Here is a 12,843-nt window from a genome sequence, read left to right as displayed (position 1 = left end):
ATTATCAAAAATGTACTTTTTTTGTATTTGTGTTTGGAGATGTCTCCGCTGCATGCGCCACATGCACATATCCACAACTACTTGGCAAGTGTATGGAGTGAAGTGTATGAAGTGCTTCCTCCGCAAATGAAAATGTTTCTGCCTATTTTAGTGCTTGTTTCCCCCCCCCCCCCCACAATCTGGGCTCCGCTTCGAATTAAAAGTCGCTTGCTTACTCACAATTCCCAAGCTCCGCATCAGGTCGTCACGGTAACAAAAACTGGAATTGCTATTTCCCGAGCAATATATGCGTCGGGGTGTCCAGTCGCTCACTTGCATGAGATTAGGCTGCTACCACAAAACTGGATAGTTTCAACTATTGTTGTTGGGTTTTTTTTCTTAATATATTACATTGTAGGTCATCTTTCCAAACATGAAGTAAGCTACATTCAAAATGGAAATACTGTGTTTTGAGAGATACTGCATGTGACTTTACAACAGGTCTGTTAAACACATTTTTCTAAGCAGACGCGTAAATTGTTCCAGCAGGAGGTGACGCATCTAATTTTATTTACAAATGCAGGGCTGAGACTCAGAAATGCTAAACACACCTACCTCCCAATGTTTCTACGTTCAACGAATGTTAATCAATAAATGAACCCAATGTAAAACAAAAAAACAAAACAACAACAACAAAGAAGATTGATGTGCGCTTCACATTGAAAGAATTTTACTCATTGCGGTCTCCAAAATGTTTCTGCTGTCGATGGATAAGAAGGAAACCAAACAAAATGCATTTGTGTAGACTTTCAGCTTTAATTGAAGAGGTTTCACACACACAAAGAAAATACATTTCCAAAGTGCTCCTTATGACAATCAGTCAATGAGTGCTTCCAAGTTTCCTCCCTCCAGAGGCTTTGCTGGGTCTTCAATTCAGCAATCTTCAGGTGCTGCTTGTTTGTTTCTCATGCTGGCTTCACGTTTGTCAAAAGCATGCTCTTTTGGCTTGAAATCAGAGCCACTGACTCAGCCATTGAAGGATATTCCATTTGTTTGCCTTCAAAATAACTTGAGTTGCTTTCAAAGTATTAGTTTTTCATGGCAAATTTTCAAAATGATCACCGAACATTGATGTCATGCTAAAGCCTACATAAGAGGGCTTAGGCAAAAAAGCTTTGCAATTTCTGTTTTGTGTACTCGAATATCCTATTCGGCTTTTTTCAAAGTACGAGTCCTGGAGTTCACCCAAAATGACTGCTTCAAACCAAAATATCAGACTTCATGTTCAGTTTCTAGCATGTTTCCTTGAGGCTTTATCCTGAGTCCTGATATGATGGTTCGGTACCCCTAAAATGCTTGACAGGTTACACACGCTTGCAAAAATTGAAGAGCCCCCAATACGTCGATTTGTTCATTTACATTGCAAATCCTTGACATGAGCAAACATTGGTGCCATGCTCTTACACACCAAAACCAAAAAGCTGTGCTATTTAGTGTTGTCCAGCTGTCTGAGGTACCTTCTTACTATTGGGGCTCGAGTTCTTCAAAGTACAATCCCTGGAATTTGCCCAAAATGGCTGACTTCCTGGAAAACTTCAGGGAAGAGTCCTTGAGGCTTTTTCGTGCTATGTTATGATGGACATTTCCACCAAATTCTGTGTGGAACAGTCCACCTGGAGACAGTGCAGATTATTTTCTAACTCTGCAGAGGGCGCTACCGAGTGTGTTTTGGGCCATTGTGTTCGGAACACTTAAAATACAAACGCTTTCAAAAATTGTAGAATTTTTGGGCATGCTGACGGCCTCCAAAAAGAAGATTCAGGAGAACAGTAAACGGCAACTCCAAGAGGGCCTTCGCACTGCCTCGTAGTAGGATATTGTTCACATGTGCAGGGCATTATTTTAAACATAAATTAGCAATGATTAAGAGTTCAATAAATAGATAAATAAATGTAGAAATAATGCAACAAACAAACAAAAGTCTACACAATCTGCCGTACTAGCGTCATCTGGGTCTCGCTATCGTCTCATTTACATGATCAAGACTCTCTTCTCTCACATGAAGACTCGTGATTGGATGCGAGAGCACTGGAAGTCGTTCACTCTCATGCCAGTGTCCCTCCTCTCTCACTCTCGCTCTTTCTGCGATGTGACAAGTGCCATCCATTTGGGCAAACAATGCCCACGCCCTTCCATCCCTCCAAGGCCTCGCTGGCAAAGGCTCTCAATGACCAGTCAACAATAAATTAGAATATTAAAAGCCTGAGGTGTGTGTGTGGAAGCCAGTGAGAAGTCTGCAGATGTCGATCATGTCGGCGGGCCGCCTGCCTTTGACGTGGAGAGAGCAAACATTCGGGGGGTGCCCCAGGGTCCTCAACTAATCCCACTTTATCCACGAGAGACGAGCTGTCAGGTCTGAGGACACAAAAGCGAGACAAACACACGAGTTTTGATACGTTTCAATGACTGTTTAACGAGTTCTATATGGAGGCACACTTACTCCTCAATGGCCACAAAAAGAGACTTGAGAGCAGAATCCAACAGAATTTGTTAAGTAGGGTAAAAGAAAAAAAAAAAAAAAGCTTGGGTAAAATCTGGAGTGCGGAATATCCAAAGGAAACACACCTGGGAGTGCAAGTGTGCAGCAAACACTACTTGAAATGACATTTCCATTTAACAATAACAATAAATTCGCTGTCCACTCAATCTTTCATTTTTTATGAGCCTTGGTTTTGTAAACAAAGACATAGTCCTCAGTCAATCTAATTTATACATCCTCTTTGACATCAAAGAAATACTTTGTTACAGTATGAGATTCTTCAAGTACTTTAGGTGAATATTTATTTTATTGATGACTTTTTTACTTTTACTCCCTTACATTTGAAGACACACTTGTACTTTCTACTCCTTAATTTGTCAAAATAGGCTTGTTACTCCTTTCAACATCTGTGGATGACAACAGTGTTAAGGTTTTGGGGTCAAAAAAAAAAAAACAATGTATGGATGGATGGATTTAATTGTGTGAATGCCTTCAGCATTCACACATATGTTATTTTACCTTTATTTTTATATACCTTTATTCTACCATTATTTTATATTTCTTTATTTTAATTATTCCGCCCACATTTTTGACGGGCTTCTCCTTCGCTATTTTACATCCGTGGCATTACTCATCTGAGCCGCAACATTGTCACATTTCCCACAATTCCATTTTTTTGCGCCAAAAAATTGCCCATTCATTTCCAATGGCACATTCAACAAAAAACATTCACGTCATTCCCATTCAAAATTCAAAATGTTCAGCTCATTCAATTGACTTTGGGATCAATTTTCAACATTCCAAAAATTCACCATTTTCACAACATTTTTCCACTTTTTTTCTCAACCGATTCTCACCGTTTACGTGTTCAGCTCATTCCACCTATCCTTTGCACCAGTCCCATTACCCAAATGTGACTAATTTTCAAAATAAAAGCCAGAATTTCGACATTTTAGCCACAATTCCCCAAATTTGACTAATTTTCAAAATAAAAGCCCGAAATTCAGATTTTTTTCTTTTACAAATTTAGCTACACTTTCCCTATTTCTCAACCGATTCACACCGTTTCAACTTCTACGTGTCCACCTCATTCAAGCACATGATTTCAATCAGCATTTCTGCATTCACACGCAATTTCTCCAGGAATTGCACAGTCCAGTTTGAAAATAATGTTGCTAATTTAACATTTTGTTGTTGTTGTTGTTGCTAGTCAGTTTCACAATGTTAGCAAAGCTATGGGAACACGTTGTTTTGATAGCATAAAAGTGCTGCCTAGCTTTTGGTTTCAAAAAAAAAAAAAAAAAGACAGAATTACATGCACTGTGATTTTTCTTGGTAGTACAATACAAGTTAATAAACGGAGGAAACTATTTGCATGCATATTATTATTATTTTTTGAAACCATCGTGCCAATATTGTGTAACAAAGTAAGGACTATAAAGTATCGATACGTGTTGTCAAATGTGGAGAGTAAAATGAAAAAGTGTAGCCCTGAAAAATCGACTTAATTGCCTCCCACCACTGCTGTCGGGCCAGACTCAAACCGAGGACCCCTGAAATTAGCTCTCAAACCCGAGCATCGTTGTCCTTTGCAAGACTGCACTAGCTCGCACGTCACGTTTTCTCACCACTAGTGTTCCAGATGGCGTTGGTCTGATTCTTGTAGCCGTTCTTCATGCACTCGTCCACGTAGGACTTGGGGTCGCAGCCCGACACGAGGATCTCCCTGAGGAGGGCGATGTAGGCGATGGCCAGGCGCAGCGTGTCGATCTTGGACAGCCGCTTCTCGTACGGGAAGGTCGGGACGTGACAGCGCAGCTCCTCGAAGGCCGAGTTGATGCTCAACATCCGCTTCCGCTCGCGGATGTTGGCGGCGTGCCTCTGCACCTTGTACGGCTGATGGGACACCTGCAACCGGCGCGCGCGGTGCCGCTGGCCCGCCTCCTCCTCCTCCTCCTCCTCGTACCCGGGGGACTGCGCCTCCAAGTCGGCGAAGGCGAGCTGGGCCTCGGGGAACACCGCCTGGCAGCCCAGCGAGGCCCAGGGCGACAGCTGGCCGCCGGCCGACGCCGCGCCGCCGCAGTCCAGCAGGAACGTGTCCAGCTGCGTCTGGAGCTGCAGGTTTTGCTCCAACTGACCCCAGAAGGCGAAGTCTGTCGCGCCATCTTGGTCCAAATCGAACAGAACGTCCTCCATGGCTCAAGATTGGATTGTTTCTATTTCTATTTCTATTTCTATTTCTATTTCTATTTCTATTTCTATTTTGTTGTTGAGCAGGTGTCGCATAGGGCCGCCGCGCTCCTGGCTGACCGAGTGACGTTGTGCGTCCCAACTGCGCGCGTTAAATACTTCCAGGGCCTCCATCTTTTCTCCAAGTCTGAAAGGAGCCTCTTGAGAACTCTCACTAAAAAACAATTACAAAGGGATCGGTTGATCTCCAAATGACAAAAAAAAAAGAAGAAGAAGAAGGGGGGAAAACACGTGTCCAATTATAGACCCCCCACCCCCCTTCCCCTCCCTCCTTCATCCTCCAACCCTCCTCCATAAGTAGTCCCGCTAATATTGACAAAACCCTCACTATTTAGTTAGTGGAGGACTTGCGCCGCTCATTATGTGGCGCAACAGGCCCAAGGAGCTGCTGGGCCTGCGGATGAATGGGGGTGTTTGGGTCTATTTAAGCTCAGCTGACTACTGTCAAAAACACACGAGAGCCCTTGACAAAAAAAAACAAAAGAAAAAATGGCCTAAATCTATTTTTGGGACAAAAGTGACGTATTTGTCTTCCTTTTCCAGGACGCGCAATGGACAATTCGAGTATGAAAAAAAAAATTTAATAAAATATATATATATATATATATATCTTCAAAAAATAATAAATCCTATTTTTTAAAATGTAATTGACACGATGAGGGGAAAATGTATATTATTGCGCTGTTGCGCTTGTATATTGTTTTGGTTTTGAGGCCAAAAATCGGAAAGATAAATCAAATAAATGGTGTTAAAGTTATACCTCTCTGCTAGTGTATAACTTGTTTTATCTTTGTAGAGGCGTTGAAAAAGCCCAGCGCTGGACTTCAGGCTGCAAGTAACAAAACGTCACAAAACGTCCCGCAAATGGATTATAGTACAAATTATTACACACACACACACACACACACACACACACACACACACACGCACGCACAAATCACAAATAATCTATTTATGAGGTTCAAAATGCTATCAATTTAAGTCATGTGGATTAAAACGTTATCCAACTGACTGCAAAAAAAAAAAAGTTCATTAATTCGAATATGTACATCGTTTAATCATGCGCAACCAATGTACATGATCAAATTAAATACTTTTTTCAGTATTGTGAAGTCCTTCACAATGTTAATGTACAGCAAATCGGTTTGCACTTGTTTAAAAAAAGAATGTGGGGGGTGGTCTCCCCCTCCCAAGCAGCTGATTCTAAAACAAAGACAGGTGACGCTTGTGACAAAAAAAGGTGGGGTTGCCATTTTCAATTGTTTAGATGATTTATTGGTTAATTGAGGCAATGAAAGCATATTATTCACAAGTCTGATGTGATGTGAAAAATATGACATAATAATATCATATGATTTGAATTAAAGTGGATAAAATCATGCGTACGGTGCAATCAATGTAATGCACGATGACATGATTTGATGATGGGACAATCTAAACAACAATTATGTCAGCATTCTTCTGATTTTCCCCTGCAGGGAAATGGACGACCTGTGCCAAATAAATACGCATGTTTGTATTGAAACCGATCCCAACAATTAAGTCATGGTAATTTACAGCAAACATTGTGGTATGCATCGTGCTTTAACTCCAACGTCAACAGCATTACGCAGGAATGTAACATGAGGTCAATTTGATTTAAATGTGCCTAATAAGATGGGGGTCGGGCTCTTTTTAAACCGTGTTTTCAATAATGTGTGGTAATTTGAGAGTTGTGCTGCAGGCGAAACGCTTGAAATAAAAAAAAAAAAAAAGGACAATGAAAGTTATTGGTTGAGAGGTCCTCGACATACGACATTTCGAGGTTAGGAACGGCGCAGACTTGCTTAAAAAAATTGACAGAATTATGTCATAAACTCTTACTCGTATCTCAAATCTGTTTACCCCATTGAAAGGCCATTGAAATTATTCTGTTTATCCCCCCCCCCCAAAAAAAACTCCCAAAAACAAATATTTCTTGTTGTATTTTTGTTTACCGTAATAAGGAAAATAGCTCTCTATAATATTGTACTTTATATAAACATAAAGTTATGAATAGAATGTAAAGGAAAAATGTTTCGCCACATTTGTTGCTTCACTTCAATGGACATCGGGCTGCTCCTTCTGGTGTGCGTGCCATGCCCACCTGGGGGCAACATAATACAGACATATGGCTATACATGAAGGAGATGGGCACAATTGCTCAGTAAGCTGCAGTAATATTAGTTGTTCTTCACAGAAGATAAAGACTATATGCTGGTGGGTATTGTTAAACTGTCTGTCTATATGTGTTGCTGCACCGTTTGTGCTCAAAGATGCATCGCGTCAAGGGTTAAAATGCTGCAATACAGATGCTATTTGTTAGCCTGTCTATGGCGTTTTGCATTGGCATGAAGCTAAATGAACTTCATTAAGGCAACGCTAGGTGGTTGTTTTAAAGACACCATTGTCTTTGTTTTATGTTTAGTTGAACAGAACACTGCGCAGTGGCAACAAACAGCTTGAAGCCTCTTGTTGGAAGAATTCTTCGCTATCTGCCAAACTGCCAATTTGAACAAGTCAAAGCAAAAAAATAAAAAATAAAAAAATCGACTGAAAGACAGCTTGTATCACAAAAAAACTTGTAAGTCAGGTCACTTGTATCTCAAGGCATCAATGTATTTGATAATTAGTGGTGCAAATACTGCGTCTGAACAAGTGACGTAACTCCATCGCTTGAAAAATCTGGGCCTGTTTTTGTAGGCTCTGACAGAGAAGCAGCCAGACGGGACCCCTAGGAAGTGCCCCCTTCCCCCCAGTCGCACCCTGTCACCACCTTCTGGCTCCTCTCTGCCAAAGACACCGCTTCCCCAGCTGACACTCCACGCGTTGGGTTCGCTCGGGTCCTGTCACAGCCAGCCTGGCCTCATTGTTTGTCCCGCAAGGCTCGTTGTTGTACAATCAATGCTGTCCACGTGCTTGTCAAGTGAAAAAGACGTGAAAAAATAGGGTTTCTGTCATTGTGCTAAAAGTAGAACGTACACCGGACAGTGCTGCAACATACGAGTGGACTGGACTGGTCGTCACAGCAACGGATAATTTAAGAGTCTTCAGTTAACCGTAGCTGACTTTTGGCACGCAAAGCAGGTTGCCTCGTGCACTGGTTGCCAGTCAATCGCAGGGCACATGTAGACACACAACCTTTCACAATCACACGGATGGACCAGCCTAAAATGAACCTAACGTGCATGTTGTTTGAATATGGGATGAAGCGCTTGACTGATAGCCCATTCAGCGCATGGCATTTTTTGGTTTGTTTTCATCTTCATATCGCGCATAACTCTCTATATCGTGGGATTTTGGGTCTATGCCGTCATTCCTTTGTGTGTGTGTGGTAAAATAAATGCTTAACCAGCCTAAAACACAGCTATTTTGAAAGAATAAGAAAAAATCATTAAAACACAAAGTAGAAGGAATAAAATATATATAGTTTACAGTGCTACTCTGCTTTACTGTAAGTTGAAGAGTTTCAAAAGTGTTTAAGTGTATAGAACGTGTTTACAAGAGTATGGCAGAGGTTAACAGGAGTCTGGGGAGGTTCATACAGCTTTAAAATCTGTACAGTATGAATAATCCCCCCAAAAATATGGGCGCTTCGCTGATTTCACCTATTGCAGGGTTGAACCTAACCCCCGCGATAGCTGAGGTTCTTCCTGTACCCGGAGAAATCCCACACAAGCAAGGGGAGCACATTCAAACTGCTGACAGGAAGGCCCGAGCAGAGATTCAAACCCAGAACATTTCAACTGCGAGCACAAACTACCTTGGATGGAGCTACTTTAGTGTAACTAGCCTGGGCAAAAGGTCGCACCCATTTTCAAGCCACGGCCGAACTCCCCTTAATGAAAGACAATCATGTCAAAGCCAAAAGGTAAGCAGAGCTGCATTACGTTTACTTGGAAGCACAGATTGGCATACATTTCTGCTGAGCGGGACCTACTTGATTGCTATGTGAAGTTGTGGACGTACAGTATTTGTCCATTAATTTGTTGTGTGCACTGCATGAGCCAAATGCACATAGCCGCATACTGAATTAATTGACAAGATTATGAAGTGTAGTGTATGAAGTGCTGCCTACATGAGTGAAAATTGTATTACCTTTGCAGGCATTTTTTTCCCCCTCCCACACTCTGGACTCCACTTCCGTAAGTTGAAGCTGTGGCCTTGTCGCGACCCCGCACCTCCGTCCCTGGTCGTCATGGTTACGGAAGCTGTTCATGGCTCTGGTTCCGCAGCAGAGCGAGTGGCCAGTCGTTCATTTTTCATTTCATACGAGACAGGACTGCCTCCTCAAAACAGGCGGAGTTCCGGAAACCTCCTTTAATGGGGTGGAAAGTGTTATGTAATTCTTAATCATTCAGATATTTTGACAAAATCAAGTCAGAGAAATCTTCAGACACAAACTGTTTTAAATTCAGATTTTTTAAATAATTAAAAAAAAAATACTCAGTAAGGATGGGAATTGAAAACATTTTGCAAAATAATTCCCAATAATTTGATTGCTCGGAATTCATTGTTTGCTTGCCTGACGCTTCTGCTCATCGATTCCTCTTATGTCGCAAATGAGTAACGACGTCACACACAAGAGGTATTTTAATTTAATTTAGTTTATTTATTTGGCCAAATAACAGTCCACAAATCAGTATTTCAGACAAAATATTACATATAATCAAGCAGAGACCAAAATGTGGAGAAAAAAGTCGAGGCTTATATTGTAGACCCTTTTACACAAACGTCGGTGCCATGTTAGTAAGAAAAAAAGTCTTCAGATTTTTTTCCAACATGGTGTAAAGGCAAAAGCACTCATGATATTTACAGTATAATGCTAATGATATCATACACCATTGAATTATTGAATTCCCTCACCCAATGAAAATTAACGATAAGCAGTATCGAATATGGAATCGGAATTGCTAAATTCTTCTCAGTTCAAATGCCTAATAATGAACATGTTTCAAACATTTGAATTTCTTCAACATATTGTATCTTAACTTCCCCCGTGTAAAACCAACAAAACACTCTTGCTTCACTTTGATAACAAGCGATGACGCGTATGGAAGTGATGCTGTAGTCGAATGAATGTCCCAAAAAGTCAGAGAAAGTGCCAAACACACAGCGTTTATGCTTGCTGCATTGAGATCAAGACTTTTTGGTCAAATTCCAAAGTATACAATTCATTTTCATATAATTCGATCAATAATGGTAAAGACACGTAAAAAAAAAAATAAAAAATTCTAATTTAGCTCTTTTTTTTTTAAATGTCACCTTATTTTTATGTGGATAAACGTCACCCATGCCACACTTAAAGTCCTTTATTTCTTTTCTTTTTTTTTTTTAAAGTTATTGATGATTTCAAATTTTAGCCATTCATAGTAAAAGCAATCCTTATAGACACAACAAATGGTGGTGTCCCATTGAAATACACTACTTTTTATAACGGTAAGGACATAAACAGCTTCATAAAAATTGTATGAGTTGCACAATTTACGTGTTACCCTTCAAACTCCGCAGCTGCAAGTGCATAAACAATGCTAACTACTTATAAAACCCTTCACGCAATCGTGATAACGGTAAAGAAATGCCATAGTTCCAACACTTTAACAAATTCCTTAATGTTCATTCATATATCAGAAATAACAGCATTTTGTCTGCTATTGTGTGGGTGGAACATGGCTGCCTCATCCAAACACTTTAGCTCACAGATCCCTAAGGTGTATCGCAACAACATAATGAGGCTTTCTCCAGTAGTGATATGACGAAAAAGAACCGTTTGTAAAAGAAGCAAAACAAAGGAACTCGGAAGACACTAAGCTGTATTTGTGTTAATTTTCATGGAAAAGGCATATTAAGCAAAAGGAGAAAAATCCAATATTTCCAAAAATGTAATTAGCATCTTCAGAAAACAAATCATGCAAATCATGACTCTTCAACGGTAAAGACATTTTGGCATTTAGTTTGAAAACTATTACTTCAGAATATTTTTTTCTTAGGAAAAAATGATGACCTTTCGATTGATAACTGCCAATAATTCAAATACTCGTATCAGTCAAATCAATTGATTTTCAAAAGGAATCTCAGTGGGCCATTTCTTTACCTTTATGGATCAAATTATACATGAAAATGACCCATACAACATCATGCGCATTCAACTGTATTTTATGCATTTATATTGAATTTACAAATTGATGATACGAACGCACACACATGTTGACAGTGAGTGAGAAGTACGATAAAGTCTTGTAGCCCAACAACAGACATTCATTCCAGAGTTGCGTTCAGCGATGGGCGTCTTGTTTGTTTGTGTACGAGGACGATAAGCATCGCGCTCCAAAGGCTTTTGGGATCCATCTTGGCGGCTGAGTGCAATCTTTTGGGCTCTTTGATCCCCACTCGGCCATTAGAGTGTCACGGCACATTGAAGCGATAGCACAGAACGCAAGTTAGCCTTGACTGTACAGCAGATTGGGATTCTGATAGGCGCAGGCATTCACCGAGTACCAAGTACGTGTCTGAGCTTAGGGTGAACCAGTTAACTACACAAACAATGTGGGAAATGGGAAATGGCAAATGGAAAACAAATGAAAGCCAGAATAATCCTCACACTGCAACAACTTTTGGCCGTCTATCGTAAAATTTAAGGACATTGAGCTTCGAGGCAAGAAGCAGCGCCGTTTTCATTCCTGTCTGCATTTCAGGGACCGAGTCTGGTAAAGGCATCAAGAAGATAAAGTGGGCCCAAAGCAAACAGGGCCTCCGGAGGCACCAGCTCTCTCTCCCTGGGCTTGCACAAAGAACCCGTGACTGGATGTCCTGCAGCCTCCACTTTGATAAAAGCACATTTATAACATGTATAACAGGTGTAACGCAGATCATGTGACTTCTACTGTGTCCTTTTAACGCCACAGTTATATTAATCAAAGCAAATAGTAGAATGTATAAAGGGAAACAGACTTTAACACTGTCAACACCACACTGTACAGTTCGGTTAAATACCATGGCTGTCAAAAACATTCACTCATTCATTTTCCGTACCGCTTATCCTCAGCAGGGTTGCGCGGCTTTGCTGGAGCCTATCCCAGGTGACCTTGGGCGAGAGGCGGGGTACACCCTGAGTCGCCAGCCAATCGCAGGGCACATGTAAACAAACAACCATTCGCACTCACATGCACACCTACAGGCAATTTAGAGTCATCGATCAACCTGCCATGCATGTTTTTGGGATGTGGGAGGAAACTGGAGAACCCGGAGAAAACCCATGCAGGCACGGGGAGAACATGCAAACTCCACACAGGCGGGGCTGGGATTTGAACCCCGTTCTTCAGAACTGTGAGGCAGATGTGCTAAACCAGTCGCCCACCGTGACGCTCTGTCAAAAACAGCACCTGGATAATGGATTTTTTTTGACACCGTACCAACTGTAGTTGTACAGTACAGTATGTAAAGGGCGGAGCTCGACTCTGAAGCCCATTGATTGGGTGACATTTTGCATCCCCTGTGTTGACTTCCTCTTCTTTGTTGAATTCATAGTTGGACTACACGGTTGTAATGTCAAACAATGAGCAATTGAGCTTACAATTGTTACAAGATTACAATGGTGCCTTGAGATATGCGTTTTTCGAGATACTAGCAGTCATTCATTCTGTTTTTTGCTTTGAATTATGAGCAAAAAAAAAAACTGAGAATACGAGCACGGTGTGGTGGCAGTAAACTCAACTCATATCACTTCACAACAATCAGCAGTTTGGCAGATCGTGAACAATTCTCCCAAAAAGAGGATTGAAACTTTTTTTATGCCATTTACAGTTGAAGTTTACAGTCAAAATGAACATAAAACAACAACAAAAAGAGTCTTGAATGTTACAAAGGATTACATAACTTTGCCTCTCGGTCTGCTGTCTTAATGTTAACAAACAATGCAAAAAAAATAAAAAATCATAGAAAGGCTAATGAATAACATCTGTATGTCAGAGTTATAACACTTTAAGAATGGACATTTGCACGCAAATGGTGCAGCAACACATGTAGACACACACACACACACACACACACATACACAC

At 40.9% G+C, this 12,843-nt stretch overlaps 1 protein-coding gene across 9 annotated transcripts in view; it reads right to left on the bottom strand.

The window, feature by feature from the left end:
- Positions 1–775: 775 nt before the first annotated feature.
- Positions 776–12,843, bottom strand: part of LOC133486887 (pancreas transcription factor 1 subunit alpha) — a 33,497-nt gene continuing 21,429 nt past the window's right edge. For 8 of the 9 annotated variants that reach the window (XM_061792689.1, XM_061792692.1, XM_061792694.1 and 5 more), the window contains 3 exons: positions 8,885–9,104; positions 4,147–4,922; positions 776–2,394 (listed from right to left, as the gene is read on the bottom strand). In XM_061792689.1, coding sequence (XP_061648673.1) covers positions 2,357–2,394; positions 4,147–4,714 — 606 coding nt within the window. In that variant the 5' untranslated portion in view covers positions 4,715–4,922; positions 8,885–9,104 and the 3' untranslated portion in view covers positions 776–2,356. The remainder of the gene's footprint in view (positions 2,395–4,146; positions 4,923–8,884; positions 9,105–12,843) is intronic. The other variant, XM_061792696.1, reaches the window with a different exon arrangement.

This window comes from Phyllopteryx taeniolatus, chromosome 12, assembly GCF_024500385.1.
Source record: "Phyllopteryx taeniolatus isolate TA_2022b chromosome 12, UOR_Ptae_1.2, whole genome shotgun sequence".
Taxonomy (NCBI): Eukaryota; Metazoa; Chordata; class Actinopteri; order Syngnathiformes; family Syngnathidae; genus Phyllopteryx; species Phyllopteryx taeniolatus.
This window is presented reverse-complemented; position numbering and strand designations above follow the sequence as displayed.